We start from the raw sequence: 17,511 nt of genomic DNA, 5'->3' as shown, positions 1-17,511 counted from the left end.
CCACCAAGCGACTATGTACACGTTAACATTCATATTCCTGTAGAGAGTACTGTAGACATCCACCAAGCGACTATGTACACGTGAACATTCATATTCCTGTAGAGAGTACTGTAGACATCCACCAAGCGACTATGTACACGTGAACATTCATATTCTTGTAGAGAGTATTGTAGACATCCACCAAGCGACTATGTACACGTGAACATTCATATTCCTGTAGAGAGTACTGTAGACAGCCACCAAGCGACTATGTACACGTTAACATTCATATTCCTGTAGAGAATACTGTAGACAGCCACCAAGCGACTATGTACACGTTAACATTCATATTCCTGTAGAGAGTACTGTAGACATCCACCAAGCGACTATGTACACGTTAACATTCATATTCCTGTAGAGAGTACTGTAGACATCCACCAAGCGACTATGTACACGTTAACATTCATATTCCTGTAGAGAGTACTGTAGACATCCACCAAGCGACTATGTACACGTTAACATTCATATTCCTGTAGAGAGTACTGTAGACATCCACCAAGCGACTATGTACACGTGAACATTCATATTCCTATAGAGAGTACTGTAGACATCCACCAAGCGACTATGTACACGTGAACATTCATATTCCTATAGAGAGTACTGTAGACATCCACCAAAAGACTATGTACACGTGAACATTCATATTCCTGTAGAGAGTACTGTAGACATCCACCAAGCGACTATGTACACGTGAACATTCATATTCCTGTAGAGAGTACTGTAGACATCCACCAAGCGACTATGTACACGTGAACATTCATATTCTTGTAGAGAGTACTGTAGACATCCACCAAGCGACTATGTACACGTGAACATTCATATTCCTGTAGAGAGTACTGTAGACAGCCACCAAGCGACTATGTACACGTTAACATTCATATTCCTGTAGAGAATACTGTAGACAGCCACCAAGCGACTATGTACACGTTAACATTCATATTCCTATAGAGAGTACTGTAGACATCCACCAAGCGACTATGTACACGTGAACATTCATATTCCTATAGAGAGTACTGTAGACATCCACCAAGCGACTATGTACACGTGAACATTCATATTCCTATAGAGAGTACTGTAGACATCCACCAAAAGACTATGTACACGTGAACATTCATATTCCTGTAGAGAGTACTGTAGACATCCACCAAGCGACTATGTACACGTGAACATTCATATTCCTGTAGAGAGTACTGTAGACATCCACCAAGCGACTATGTACACGTGAACATTCATATTCTTGTAGAGAGTACTGTAGACATCCACCAAGCGACTATGTACACGTGAACATTCATATTCCTGTAGAGAGTACTGTAGACAGCCACCAAGCGACTATGTACACGTTAACATTCATATTCCTGTAGAGAATACTGTAGACAGCCACCAAGCGACTATGTACACGTTAACATTCATATTCCTGTAGAGAGTACTGTAGACATCCACCAAGCGACTATGTACACGTGAACATTCATATTCCTGTAGAGAGTACTGTAGACATCCACCAAGCGACTATGTACACGTGAACATTCATATTCTTGTAGAGAGTATTGTAGACATCCACCAAGCGACTATGTACACGTGAACATTCATATTCCTGTAGAGAGTACTGTAGACAGCCACCAAGCGACTATGTACACGTTAACATTCATATTCCTGTAGAGAATACTGTAGACAGCCACCAAGCGACTATGTACACGTTAACATTCATATTCCTGTAGAGAGTACTGTAGACATCCACCAAGCGACTATGTACACGTTAACATTCATATTCCTGTAGAGAGTACTGTAGACATCCACCAAGCGACTATGTACACGTTAACATTCATATTCCTGTAGAGAGTACTGTAGACATCCACCAAGCGACTATGTACACGTTAACATTCATATTCCTGTAGAGAGTACTGTAGACATCCACCAAGCGACTATGTACACGTGAACATTCATATTCCTATAGAGAGTACTGTAGACATCCACCAAGCGACTATGTACACGTGAACATTCATATTCCTATAGAGAGTACTGTAGACATCCACCAAAAGACTATGTACACGTGAACATTCATATTCCTGTAGAGAGTACTGTAGACATCCACCAAGCGACTATGTACACGTGAACATTCATATTCCTGTAGAGAGTACTGTAGACATCCACCAAGCGACTATGTACACGTGAACATTCATATTCTTGTAGAGAGTACTGTAGACATCCACCAAGCGACTATGTACACGTGAACATTCATATTCCTGTAGAGAGTACTGTAGACAGCCACCAAGCGACTATGTACACGTTAACATTCATATTCCTGTAGAGAATACTGTAGACAGCCACCAAGCGACTATGTACACGTTAACATTCATATTCCTGTAGAGAGTACTGTAGACATTGACCAAGCGACTATGTACACGTGAACATTCATATTCCTGTAGAGAGTACTGTAGACATCCACCAAGCGACTATGTACACGTGAACATTCATATTCTTGTAGAGAGTACTGTAGACATCCACCAAGCGACTATGTACACGTGAACATTCATATTCCTGTAGAGAGTACTGTAGACAGCCACCAAGCGACTATGTACACGTTAACATTCATATTCCTGTAGAGAATACTGTAGACAGCCACCAAGCGACTATGTACACGTTAACATTCATATTCCTGTAGAGAGTACTGTAGACATCCACCAAGCGACTATGTACACGTTAACATTCATATTCCTGTAGAGAGTACTGTAGACATCCACCAAGCGACTATGTACACGTTAACATTCATATTCCTGTAGAGAGTACTGTAGACATCCACCAAGCGACTATGTACACGTTAACATTCATATTCCTGTAGAGAGTACTGTAGACATCCACCAAGCGACTATGTACACGTGAACATTCATATTCCTGTAGAGAGTACTGTAGACATCCACCAAGCGACTATGTACACGTGAACATTCATATTCCTGTAGAGAGTACTGTAGACATCCACCAAGCGACTATGTACACGTGAACATTCATATTCCTGTAGAGAGTACTGTAGACATCCACCAAGCGACTATGTACACGTGAACATTCATATTCCTATAGAGAGTACTGTAGACATCCACCAAGCGACTATGTACACGTGAACATTCATATTCCTGTAGAGAGTACTGTAGACATCCACCAAGCGACTATGTACACGTGAACATTCATATTCCTGTAGAGAGTACTGTAGACATCCACCAAGCGACTATGTACACGTGAACATTCATATTCCTGTAGAGAGTACTGTAGACATCCACCAAGCGACTATGTACACGTGAACATTCATATTCCTGTAGAGAGTACTGTAGACATCCACCAAGCGACTATGTACACGTGAACATTCACCGGTGTAAGTCGACATTCTCCGATTTCGTTGTTCTACAGTTACACCCTCACCGACAAAAAAAAAGTGTTATGATTTTACAATAAGAATTTTTAAAACAAACAAACAATAAACTTTTTTTCTTGGCCAGTCTATTTTGAATTTGCGCCCTGGCCTAGAGTGCGCACTAAATGAATAACAATTGGGTTGGGCAGAAATACAATTGAATATTAATTTGAAGCATTCTAATTTCATGAACGTTTTCTCGGAGGTTCTCGTGAAACTATTTGAGTCCAAACATGAACAGAAAGTGTAGGGGGGAGGGGGCCACAATGACACTAACCACCCATATGCTACAACGTCATGCATCAATTATATGTAGCCATCATAAGACAAAACAGACTCCAGTTTCAGACAGGCCATGCACATGCACGCAAAACACGTCCTCAACTTAGGATTCCACGCATGCGTCAATACAACATCATAGGCCCCTTATTTGAACAGACAGACAGGTAGAAGACAGACAGACCGGTAGAAGACAGTCAGGTAGAAGATAGACATGTAGAAGACAGACAGGTAGAAGACAGACAGACAGGTAGAAGACAGACAGACAGATAGAAGACAAGACAGACGGACAGACAGGTAGAAGACAGACAGGTAGAAGACAGACAGGTAGAAGACAAACAGACAGACAGGCAGAAGACAGTTGAAGACAGACATGAAGAAGAAAGACATGTAGAAGACAGACAGTAGAACACACAGACAGACAGGTAGAAAACACGTAGAAGACAGACACTCAGGTAGAAGACAGATAGTTGAAGACAGATATTAGTAGACACAGACAGACAGGTAGAAGACAGACATGCAGAAAACACAGACAGACAGACAGGTAGAAGACAGACATGCAGAAAACACAGACAGACAGACAGGTAGAAGAAAGACAGGTAGAAGACAGATATTAGTAGACACAGACAGACAGGTAGAAGACAGATATTAGTAGACACAGACAGACAGGTAGTAGACAGACAGAAAAAAAGAAAGAAGACAGACAGACAGGTGGAAAACAGACAGAAAGGTAGAAGACAGACACGATAGAAGACAGACGGACAGTTAGAAGACAGATAGAAGACAGACAGACGGAACACTAGGCTCATAATCACTAGGTCCCCACTACTGAACAATTCTACTAGCACGCACTCCAGGACACGAGAATACACAACGGACTTCTCTTTTGAAGAAGCTTCTGTGATTCATAAGATTTAGAAGACAGAAGACTAATTATTCAATTAAAAAAAGACACATCTAGATCTAAATCATTTTTTTAATGTTTATAATTAATGGTAAACTTATGCTTATTATGCTTAGTATGAAGTCATTAATGATGGAAATTCTTATAATAATTATAAAAATGTATAGGCTTATAGCGATGTCACATCCGATATTTAATGAAAAGAGATTTATATTTTCAATAATGGATCATGATATATTCATATACTATTCGCGTTTTTGAGAATGTACTTGTAATTGCCTCTCTAACCGTTCTGCATTCTCTTCTTTTAATGGAATGGGTTGCCTGAGTCAGCCAGAAAAACCAATGACTTAGCATATTTTAAGTCACAGATCAACATGCATGACTAGATTGACACATGAAATGCGTAGGACCTAACTATCTTATTTTTTGAAGAAACGTCTGTAATCTATAAGTAATACCAAACAGGTTTCAAACTCATTAAGGCTGCTATTGTATTGTTTTTAGTTTTCAGACTTATCTTATCTTATCTTATCTTATATAATACAGACGTTACTTCAATAAAAGGAAGATGATTACGTCCTACGCGTCATGCATTTAGTCATGCATATTAACCAATGATTTAAATTCTGCCAAGTCACTGGTTTTCCTGGCTACAGACTACATGAAGGTATAAATAAAATATAAAATACATTATTTAATCCTACGCAAGCATGCATCCAGCTTTCGATCCGCTATCAAACTGTATATATTTTGAAGTGAATTAGGCTTACACCTATGGGCGTAGCGGGGAGGAGGGGGGATTCAAATCATCACTTGCCTCAGATCTCATAGTCTGAAAAGGAAACTTTACTTACTGCCCCAGTGCAGCCAACTTAAGTAAACTACAGTCACCAAATTTCCAAAGCGTAGCCAAAAGGGTTTTGTGGTTATCCCCCCCCTCCAATACAAAAACTAAAGCAAAACTATAGTTACCATTTTCTACCAGTCGCTGGACTCCATTAATTAAGTGCAGTGAATAGCAGATTTGGTTTATGAATTTTTTGCGGAAGAGTAGCAAGCTAATTGCACTGTAGATAGGCTACCTCAGAATATGCATTTTTTTAAAGCTTAAAATAACGGAAATAATGCTTGGATCTCACAGCGCTCCCCCAGACAACCTAGCTGTTCTTGGTGGTGTGTACTGTCTTTCCACTAATTAAAAGAAGAACCTACTCTAGGCTAAACAAAAACGCCCGAAAGAATGAAAAGTCAGAATGTAATTAAGATTAATTACATACTTATACATTGCAGAGGGGGGTATAAACCCCCCCCCCCCGAAAAACGCCCATGATATGACGCCATTCATTTGTTGGCCGGTTTATATGGTAATGCCCGGGCCGATTTTGATACCCAGTCCGCCCCTGGCTCAAAGTTTTTATTTATTGACTAGACTACTGTGGCATTCAAATAGTTTAGATTCTAAATCTAGAGCTACATACAATTAAACTAACTATGTTATATAAACAATTACATTCACGCGTTCGATTTGATTATAAAAAACTAGATGAATTGATTTATTTGTTTAAATTATCACCTTTTGTTCACTTCATTATTGATTATTCAAACGGAATAAATGCATGCAATTTGTAGAAAGAAAAACCCGAGCAAAGACGGGTAAAATTAAAGCAAGTAAATAATAAATAAGAACTAGATTCTGAGGATTCTAATAAAAATGGTTTCAACTCAATTTCATTTCATGTTTTTTTTTTTTTGCATCACGAGTGTCGGAGAATAAAATGACCCGTAGATTGAATTAGATTATGCATCACCGCCTTACAACATTTATGTGTCTGAAAAGTGTTTCCTTGACGTAGTTTGTTACAACATATCAAAACTCTCTGAAATTTGGTCAATGGTTGGACAATTATTTATTTTTTTTTTTGCATCGCTACCTTGCAATTTTATGATTGATTATTTCAGTACTGGGTCAATAGTTGGGTAAAATGTCCTTAAAGAGACGTCCTAGTCCGTTGTGTTGGACATTGAGATATCAAGAAGTCTGTCCAAGATTTTTCTCAACTTTCCTAATTTAGTCTTCTTGTGATACATTTTTTTTTATCAAAACAACAAAATTAATACGTCTTGCTATTTAATTTCCTTCATTTGGCAAAATTATATGCAACCTTTCTTATACTTTAGAGTCATTTTTTTTTAAAGTTGTCTATTTTTGCAAAAGTGTCGTCATGTGCGGCCCTCATCCCTCGCACACCCCTAGTGACGCCACTTTCAGACATACAGTGAGAGTTGATATTAACCTTGTAAAAGTGCACAGATATAATCGTACACAGAGTTTATCAAATTTAATCAACAATTCCTATATTGTGTACACCAGAAACATCTGAATAGCCAGCTATTTATAGATATCTGCCATGTTTAAACATCTCCCATTGTGTTGTTTTAAAGTTTTATAACTTTATAATAGAATGTCTACCTGGTACCTGGGGACTCAGCTGTAACCAGTCGTGTCCAACGAAGTGTCCAGTCTCTTGTACACAGGAAGATGGCCTTTGTAATCTACTCCGTGAAGGTGAGATATATAGTCCAGTGATGTACACAACAAAATGTAAATAAAACAAAAAATTAAAGGGAAGTTGATTGCATACAACATCCCACAGAGCATTTTTTAGCGTCTTAAATTATTACAATTTTCTTATTGTTAACCCCCTTTCCCTACAAAGTTACATGACCTCGTTATCTCCCTTTCTCTTCAATGTTACATAGCCTTATTATCTCCCTTTCCCTTCAATGTTACATAGCATTGTTATCTTCCTTTCCCTACAATCTTACAAAACCTTGTTATCTCCCTTTGCTTACAATGTTACATAACCGTATAAATCAAATTCGACTCTTCCCTCCGATAAATAAAGTTTGCGTGGTGCCGAGAAATGTACGCACAATTTTAAGATTATCTTTTTGGTATTTTGGTATGAGTAAATCTATCTTGCACTGTAGAATAGAATTGGACCAAGATCAAACATTCGCTTCGATTGCTTACATTGCTAGCGAGAGAGGCGACAGAAGTCCACTGATAGAGAAGACAAAACAAGATAAAATGTGCTGTCCTGATCTAGAACTATTGGCGCTCTCATTGAGACCTATTTGTTTTGCCACGAGACTTTGGTGTCATTTACATAGTCCTGGTTTATGTTCCGCCTACAGCCAAAACGGAAGTCGCAGCTGCAATCATCGCTGACGTAGTGCATGAGTTTCAGACAGGGTCTCCGGACGCACCAGTAGTTATAGTGGGTGATTTTAATACATGCACCTTGAAGGTTGACCTACTCACCTTCTACCAACACGTCTCTTGTCCGACAAGAGAGAACAGAACTCTGAACTTATGTTACTGTAATATCAAAGGGGCATTCACATCTCGTGAAAAGCCACCACTAGGATCATCGGACCACTAAACAGTACAAGTGCTGCCTAATTACTTATAAAACTTAAAGAAGGCAAAATCATTCAAAAAACTGTACAAGAGTGGACTCAAGACAACATTCTTAAACTACAGGGTTGTCTAGACTGCACCGACTGGAAATTGTTTAAAGAGACCACTTCAAATCTGGAAGTATGGGTCGACGCAGTGACAAATTACATCAAATTCTGTGAAAACATGTGTATCAGTACTAAGAGTATCAAGATATATCCCAACAATAAACCATGGGTCACTGCAAAAATAAAACGGGAAATCATCAAAAAGAAATCTAAACGTCGTTCTTGAGGAAGGGAGGAGAAACTACCGCACCAAGCTGGAAGACTCAATTAATACAAGTGACATGAGACAGGCGCGGGGCATCATGAACAAAATGGCAGGAGCACAAGTTAAAAGAAGAAATAATCTTGCTACAGGAGACGACAAAACATTATCCAACGAGCTAAATGATTTCTATTGTCGTTTCGACACTAACTATTTTAATTATCTAAGACTCAAAGCCCTTGGGGTTGACAATGTTAACAATTGTTTAGAATTAGCGATTACTAAAGAGCAAGTCTGCAACATTTTCAAAAACGTCAACCCAACGAAAGCTGGTGAGTCTGATGGAATAAAAGGGCGAATCTTAAAAGAAAGTGCTGAACAACTAGCTGAACCTTTCCTAGAGATTTGTTCCACTTCATTACTAAACCATGAGATACCACCTGTGTGGAAGTCATCCATAATTGTATCTGTGCAAAAGGTTTCCAAACCAAAGGAAATAAATGACTTTAGACATGTTTCACTTACATCCATTGTGTCTAAATGTTTAGAAAAATTGGTCGAAATGTTTCTTCTGAATGATCTTTGTTGTAAGTATTACAATTACAAGTTACAATTTGCTTACCAAAAGGGTAAAGGTGTAGACGATGCCATCCTAAATATTTTAAACTGTGTCTACAAACATCTGGACTTACCGAACACTTATGTAAGATTGTTTTTTATTGATTTCTCATCAGCTTTTAACACTATACAACTTCATTTACTCATTGAAAAGATGAAAGCGTTGAAGATTAGTCCATACATAATGAATTTTTGACCCAGAGATCTCAGAGGGTTAGGGTAAACAATGTTATATCAAATGCACGCATAGTTAACACAGGGGCGCCCCAGGGGGCTGTGACATTGTGGTTCATTTTGTACACCAATGATTTTCAATCCGATAGTCCTTTTTGCTCCTTCACAAAATTCGCTGATGATGCGGCTCCTCGTGCCCTGCTCTCAGAGAGCTCAGATGTAAATGAGTATTTCAGAGAAATAGAACACATTGAAAAATACTGTAAAGAAAATTTTTTATTATTAAATGTAAAAAAACAACAACAAAGAAATGATAATCGATTTTCGTAGGGAAAAGAAGGAAAATGATACTGTTTCTGTAGCTGGAGAGACTATTGAAATAGTGCAAATTTTTAAATACCTTGGTACTATCTTAGACAATAAACTAAATTTTAATGCAAATACTGATTATATCAGCAAAAAAGGGCAGCAAAGATTACGATTACTGAGAAAACTGTCCTCGTTTAATGTTAGCGAAAAGGCCTTGGCTATGTTTTATCAAGCTCACATTTACAATATATTAAGTTTTAGTATCACTGCCTGGTATGGCAATCTGGGTATTTAAAATAAAAATATACTTCATAGAATCCTAAATGCTGCTGGTAAAATCATTGGCAAAAACAAACCCATTTGGGCAGCTGTTTGAGATAAACATCTATAATAAAGCTAAAAAGATTCTAGGAATTAAAAATCACCCTTTGGGTCAGGATTTTGTGATTTTACCATCACAAAAGAGATACAAGACACCGTTGGCAAAGAGAAATGCCATACATTCGGAAATATGAGTTGAATGAAACTAGATTTCGAATTAAAATAAAAATGTCTTGCATTAATTAATGCCTACTCGAAGTCTGACATAATGATTCTTACCTGTACGTTTCCTCATGTTCCCAGAGTCTGAATGTAATGTGAAAGGAAAAGGAGAAGGGAGGGAATTATCACCTCAACAAAAACTTTGTGCTGCTTCACAATTAGAGACTTTGTTTCATAAGGTATGTGTGTAATAACCTTTGCCCAAACAATCAATAATTGTATATAGTCTTAAAAAATAAATCTTTTTTTTTTTTGCAATGTAAAGTAGAAAAGAATTTTTAAAAACACTTTTTATCTTTTCATACTCTATTTCTCTCAAACCTTTCTCACTCATTCTCTAACGTCCTATTATTCTCTTCTCCCCCCCCCCTATCTATTAATGGACACTTGAATTATACATATTATCTTTTTCATTTCTTTTTGCACTATTCCCATCGTAATACAATCCAACATAGAATCGTGACTTGAATCAAACGCCCACTTCATAACTTCCCTACAAACATACATAATGTTATAACCTTGCCATGCACACCGCCATTCAAGATAGTTCAGAAGGTGCAAGTCTAGAATCTATTCTAAATGAAGATTCTTTTCTCAAGGCAGATGTCCTATGTGTTTGTCATGTCTCCATGTAAATAAACATTTATGGCTCGTTGAGTCGTCTCCCTTCAGTTGTTACAATAATTTAGTCCGGAACCTCAAATCAATTATATACATATATGAATTCAGTAGAGACTCTAGGGGGTAACAAGTGGGGCAACCGCTCCAGGCCCCGCGCCTGAGGCGGCTCCGCGATCGTAGGTTTCCTTGTCACCTTCAGCTTCGCAATCCAGATCAGTTCTCATTAACTAGCATCTATATGATACCAATTACCATTACAATGCGTAGTGATCAAGTTTGAACCAGTTGCAACAAAAAACAAAAAAACAAGAAAACTAGCTACAGAAACCCCAAACAGCATTTCAAACCCTATTGCCAAATATTGCAAGAGGTGACAAGAAGAACCCCTTATTGCATCGGACGTTGTTGATCCTAGCTAGTTATGTTTCAAATGAATAAGTCGTATGGAAAAAGGGTTATCTGCCTTGTAGCTTATAATGCTTACCAAAAAAAAGCGGACCCAATGAGGCCGTCCGGAGTTTAAAAAGTGAAAACACAAATACTCCTTATTTTATTTTATTTAATATTAATAATTCTTAAAATAAACTATTTTTGTACAAACTCTTTTCTCTCTACAAACTACAGAATGCACTGAGTTTGAATGTAACGGACATAAAATCCATCGCCTCTGTGGCCGACACTATGGAGCACTTTGTGGACAACGGAGTCAAAGTGTCCAAGAATGTTACCAACTCTATTGTAGACATTCTCTCTGCCTTTGGAAACAAGGCATCAGATCCTGATTTCATTATAGACGATACAACATTTGATGTAAATATGCTTTATTATACTTAAAAATACAATTCTATCTATCTATCTATCTATCTATCTATCTATCTATCTATCTATCTATCTATCTATCTATCTATCTATCTATCTGTCTGTCTGTCTGTCTGTCTGTCTGTCTGTCTGTCTGTCTGTCTGTCTGTCTGTCTGTCTATCTATCTATCTATCTATCTATCTATCTATCTATCTATCTATCTATCTATCTATCTATCTATCTATCTATCTATCTATCCCTCTCTCTCTCTCTCTCTCTCTCTCTCTCTCTCTCTTTATATATATATATATATATATATATATATATATATATATATATATATATATATATATATATATATATATATATATATATATAAATAGCTCGGACAAAATAGCGCGAACAAAATAGCGCAGGAAAAATATATATTTCAGTCATTTTGAAAGAAATACTTTAGATATCGTAAAACTTTGAATAGGGCCAATATTTTTCATCTAAATGTTTTCATTATTTTTCAGTCATTTTGCAATAAACATTTTAGATATCTTAAAACATAAATATGCTAAGTGTAAGCAATTATAATAAGCTAAAATGAATAATTTCAAAATATATCATTTATTTACATTCCAAAAGTGTACTTTGAAAACAAAGCCAAGATACTTGTCATTTTATATATATATATATACACTCACGCTCACTTTTACAAAAGTTAAATTGTAGGAAATGTCACTTAGAAACTCCATCACTGGCTTGTTTCCGTACATTGGCAATATAGCTGCAAGACGTCTGTTAAGTTGGAGGTACTTTGTCTTGCTTGCAGCTTTACTTCGTTCTCCAGCATTGTACCTCAGAATCTTGTTCTCAGTGTTCTCCTGTTCTCTGAGGGAGTGAGAGATTAACTTGTACACATTGGGGTGATAACCGTCAATGGACAACTGAAATGCTTGATGTCATCCCCCCACTGAATTGTTTATTCGTGGTAGATTGTCACTTCGATTCACTCTGCGGTTTCGCCTCTGGCGACCAATATAGTTGTCCACCAAATAGTCATACTAATTCCCTACAATAACTGGCCAAGTGTCTAATCTAGATCTGCGCAGGTGGAACAAATGAGATTAAACAAACATTTGGCGAAATAAGTGATCGCCAAATTAACTAATCCTGAGAGAATGAGATAAAATAATATGTACTCTCTTTCTCAACAAATATGGCATACTTCTAGATCTATTAAACTTCCAGAAGATAAAGATCTCAACAAATATGCTGCCCAGGAGGTTCACATACATAAATTCGCTACTTTTATACACATCATAGAGAAGTCCGCGCTATTTTGTCGGGTCACCATATATACACACACACACACACACACACACATATATATATATATATATATATATATATATGTATATATATATATATATATATATATATATATATATATATATATATATATATATATAAATATAAATATATACGTATATATTGTTACGAATCTCACTATCCAGGCTCTCTGCAAACTGCACCATACACCACCAACTTAAAGAACTTGACAAGTCAGGGCTCCAAAATAACGTAAAGGTTTAATGTCCATAAATAACAGCCAATACTGTACAATTGGCAGCACGTAGAACAGTACAAATAGCTCTGCGATAACAAATATCTCTCCGATAACACCGTTCCGCCGTATCAAGTCTTGCACTGGCCTCTCCGTCTCGTTCCGGGCTTGCACTGGGTTCAACAGTTCGGGACTGACTTCACACACTTGGGCTCGTTGTGTCGGACTCGATCACAGACCAAGATCAAGACGCCGTTCGTCTCAACTGTACTTGACAGTACTCCGCACTGAACCGTCGTAATGCTCCGTACAGAACCACACCGTTGAACTGTGCTGTAGTCGACCGTGTTCTGAACTCCTGTCGTGAACCCGCTTTCTGAACCGTCTTGACTGCGACACCTCCGCTCTTTATATAGGGTCCCGCTGGACGTTTCTAGTAGAGATGGGAAACGAACCGAACCCGAACCGAACGAACCGAACTCGAACCTCACTTATGACCGAACCGAACCGAACCCGAACTTTAAAACTGCTCGGTACGAACCGAACCGAACGAACCCTCCTTTTCTTAACCGAACTAATTTTGCAATTTGTACATCCTTTTTTTAATAATATTTTTGGATTATTAATAATTTAAAAATTTACATATTTTATTTAAATTCTAATGATTCCATTATACTTTGAAAACGTGGGAGGGGGGGGGGGTATTTTGAAAACTTTAAAAAGAACAAAAAGCGGCGCGCTAAGATTCCCATGGGTTTTTCCCTACGTGCCGACTCCCCCTCTGGCCTTGAATTTTCGCGGGCTGTTTGTAATATTGGTTGTTAGTTGAGAGTAGAATATTTGTCGCCGATTAGAGAGTGTATGTATAAGTCTACAATAAGTTCATTTGTTTTCTAGTTTAAAATAAATTTTAATTATCTTCTATTTAGTGATTTATTTTTACAAAATTGTGATTTTATTTAGGAATATTATCAGTGGCGTAGCAAGGGTAAGGGAGGAGGGGGAGAAATGGAAAATCACACTGGACCTCACTTAAGGGGGGCCCGAAATGAGTGGATTTTACAATAAATATTGAATATTACGCAAAATGAAGGGGCCCCCAAAGAGGTCAAGCCCCTCCCGGACCCCCAAAAGATGAAACATTCCTAGCTACGCCTCTGAATATTTGTACCATTATTCTGTTTTGCATTAATGATCAGTATTTTTAATGCAGCGTTTCTCAAACTTTGGGTCTTCCCCCGTGGGTGGGGATGGCGAGTACCTTGAATTGGGAGATGGGGAGACGCAACATCCTGACAAAAAGGGTTGTCGTAGAGTGTGTGTGTGTTTCCTGGTGGCGGTAAGAAGAGGTTAAGCGATTGATTTGTGTTTATGCATTGAAGATGATGAAATTAGCATAATGCAAATGTGAAACGGCAAACAATCTTGAGACATGAAAGAGTAAAGACGTTGTTTTGTGGTAACCTAGATTTTGTTTAAATATCAGTATATTTCATTAATATTACATCTCTATCTCAAGTTCAATATGTGACTATTGTAATAACAGTTAGGCTATATTGAGTTGTTCACATAAGAAATTTATTTTAAAGTTTATTAATTAAAAATATAATAATAAAGCGTGTCTTCGAGTCCGAAGATTAGTGAGGAATGCAGTTTTCCCATGGCTGCGTAGTCCCAGCTGTGACCTACATATTTTGCCACACCAGGACAAGCATAACCACTGTCCGCAGGTGGTCGATTTAGTTTTTTCTTTTCGCGTCTGCGTCTGTCCTCGGCAGCGGATTTTCTTTTAGTCTCAAATGTGTATCCCGCGACCTTCGGGAGTGAACTCCATCTGACTCGTTCTGAGACTGCATGCAACCAGGTGCTATCTTCTATGTCAGCTAAGGAAAGTTGACGCATGAGCTGGTCTTTGAAGCGTTTCCGTGGGGCGTCTCTGTTACGTCGACCACCTTTTAGCTCACCAAAAAAGACTGCCTTTGGCATACGTTTGTCTCCCATACGGGATACGTTCCCTGCCCAGCGTAAGAAGTCCCTCTATACTATCCTTACCGGTAAAAATATAAAACGCCTTTATTGGTTTAATTGTACTAGCTGTTTGTAAGCGACAAACCAACGACCAACTAACAAGGAAAAGGGGCGTCGAAAAAAATGATTTATTTTCAGTGTAACTTATCTGAATATTAGTATAATTACATGTTTAAAAATTAAAATATATTAAGTGGAGATGTCATTTTATCTTCTAATAAGACCTTGTCAACTGTAGACTGCTTTTTGCGAGGCGCGTATGCACAATGTGGGTCAAAACATTTTAAAGAAAACATTTTAAAACATCTCCGCTAGTGTGATTCTTCTGCATTTTTTTTGTCTCAGAATAGTCGAGTTTCTTCCGTATATTGCAATTTATTAAAGTGACGACTTATGTGTGAAAAAAAATCCTCGATAGAGACATCTTTACACGAAGAATATTTATTTTAAAAAGATCACGCCCATTATAGAAGTACGTGCGCAATATGTAGGCCTACCTAGAATGTCCCTTGCATAATTCTATTGGCCAGGTCTGCCTCTTTATTATTAGATTTAATATGGCCCTCGACTTTATTTTTTTATTATGATGAATAGTGCGTTCTGAAAGAAAGCACATCGATATTAGCCTTTTTAAAAAATTCTCTCTTCTTACAAAGAGAAAAAGGTTAGAATACGCTTAGCGCCGAGTCACGCCCGGAATTAAACCACTTGCCGACTTGAGTGAAAACCTGTAGCATCTTCATTTCTATTTCCATGAAGAAATTTTTACAACGCTTAAAATGTATGTAGGCAACATTGTTTTGGAAAAAGTATTGCCCATAGGCCTATTATATGTTGTAAAGTATTTGTTTTATGTAAAAATTCAAAAGAAAGTGTTTTAACTAATAAATTGCATTAAACCTTATAACTTAATTTTGCTGTTACATTATATCATAACATCGAACCGAGCCGAACCCGAACTTTAGACCTGACCGAACCGAACCGAACCCGAACTATACTCGTCATCGAACCGAACCGAACTCGAATTTAAATCTGACCGAACCGAACCGAACCCGAACTTTAAAAGTTGGGTTCGATTCCCATCTCTAGTTTCTAGGTGGTCAGGTGACTACAACTCTCGTGACGCTGCGATCCTTCCCGAACCGTCCTGTTGACACGACTCGGCTGACAGTCGTGGCTCGTCACGGTTGACCGCTCGTCTAGCGCTGGCCTGGGGCGATTTGCGTCGGCTGACTACACACACACCATTACCCCTCTCTGTGCCACCACCAAGTTTATAACAATATATATTAAGTAAAAATAAGCTGCTTTCTATTGAGATTCAGGGTTTTCAAAATATACTTTTCCACTAAAAATATTTATATTCTATTAGCAGAGTCATAAAAACTGATTGTGTTTTAAATAATTTTATTGCATTGTCAGACTCATTGTAGCATTATGTATATAGTAAATGATGTGAAAGGTCTGCAGCAATATGTTTAGTAAAAAATGTCTCTTTAACCTTATGTAAAACACCAAAGATTATTATTATAAATAATGTTAAATGTTGATACCTAGAAGCCAGAGGCCTCAGGCGTTGTGGGATTCCTCTCTTTACACAGAAACTTGTCACTCTGGCAGACGTCGTGACATTTAGTATGCAAGATAATACGACAGACGCACCAGAGGAAGATTACGTCACTATTAACTCTCTCGTCACTTCTTTGGAAAGTGTGGTTCTCAGACTGAGTTCAAATGAAACCAAAGATTTTGCCTTTGTCAAGAATACGATAGGTTGGTTGACGGTGTCACCTTTAATGTAATCAGACATCTTTATCTATCTTACTTACGATTTTTATTTTTAATTAAAATTCACGTTGAGTACATACAAGCTCAGCTTATTTAAAATAAGATTTTTCCTGTGTGCTGTCACAAATATTTTATTTTCAGCTGTAAAAATAGGAACTGTATCCCAAGGCATCAATTTTCCAGAGGCCAACCATTCAGGATTGAAACCATTCGATAATTGGTTTCGTAATTCTAAAAATGAAATATCTTTGTCAAAAAAAGCTTTTGATGGCTACACTGGTAGGTTTTATGAAAATAATAAGAATCGTTTATTTATTAGCCATTGCTAATTATGGAAATGTTAACTTTTTTAAAACTGGTTGTGGTCGTATTGTTCAGAAATGAATAAGAATGTATCACAGCGTACCTAAAGTATCTAAGTACTTAAACTGTAAAATGTAATGATTTGTTTTCAGAAGTGAGAAGTTATTCAGTCATTGCCATCAAACGTAAAGAAAATGATGAGACTGAATCTTTTCAAACTAATGAGTGAGTCACAGAAGTTAAATAGTGTTTAAATAGATATTTTTTTTTAAAAGAATAGATTAAATATTTCCAAAACAAAATTACAAGGTTTATTATATTCATAATGTCAAATAATAAAAGGAGACTATTTATTTCTAAAATGTAAGGAATCGTATGACTTTGAACAATGTTGTTGGGTATCCTAGTAGGTCTA

The 17,511-nt window shown here is 37.4% G+C and overlaps 1 protein-coding gene across 1 annotated transcript in view; it reads left to right on the top strand.

Annotated features, from left to right (window-relative positions):
- LOC106064004 (adhesion G-protein coupled receptor F1-like) overlaps positions 1-17,511 on the top strand; it is a 51,882-nt gene that overhangs the window by 23,643 nt on the left and 10,728 nt on the right. Inside the window, exons 10-15 of the mRNA XM_056031178.1 lie at positions 7,087-7,191; positions 10,084-10,181; positions 11,248-11,433; positions 16,607-16,778; positions 16,935-17,072; positions 17,249-17,321. Coding sequence (XP_055887153.1) covers positions 7,087-7,191; positions 10,084-10,181; positions 11,248-11,433; positions 16,607-16,778; positions 16,935-17,072; positions 17,249-17,321 — 772 coding nt within the window. The remainder of the gene's footprint in view (positions 1-7,086; positions 7,192-10,083; positions 10,182-11,247; positions 11,434-16,606; positions 16,779-16,934; positions 17,073-17,248; positions 17,322-17,511) is intronic.

The sequence above is a fragment of the Biomphalaria glabrata genome, chromosome 5, assembly GCF_947242115.1.
Source record: "Biomphalaria glabrata chromosome 5, xgBioGlab47.1, whole genome shotgun sequence".
In the NCBI taxonomy this organism is placed as follows: domain Eukaryota; kingdom Metazoa; phylum Mollusca; class Gastropoda; family Planorbidae; genus Biomphalaria; species Biomphalaria glabrata.
Note: the sequence above shows the minus strand (reverse complement) of the source record. Positions and strands in the feature narration are given on the sequence as shown.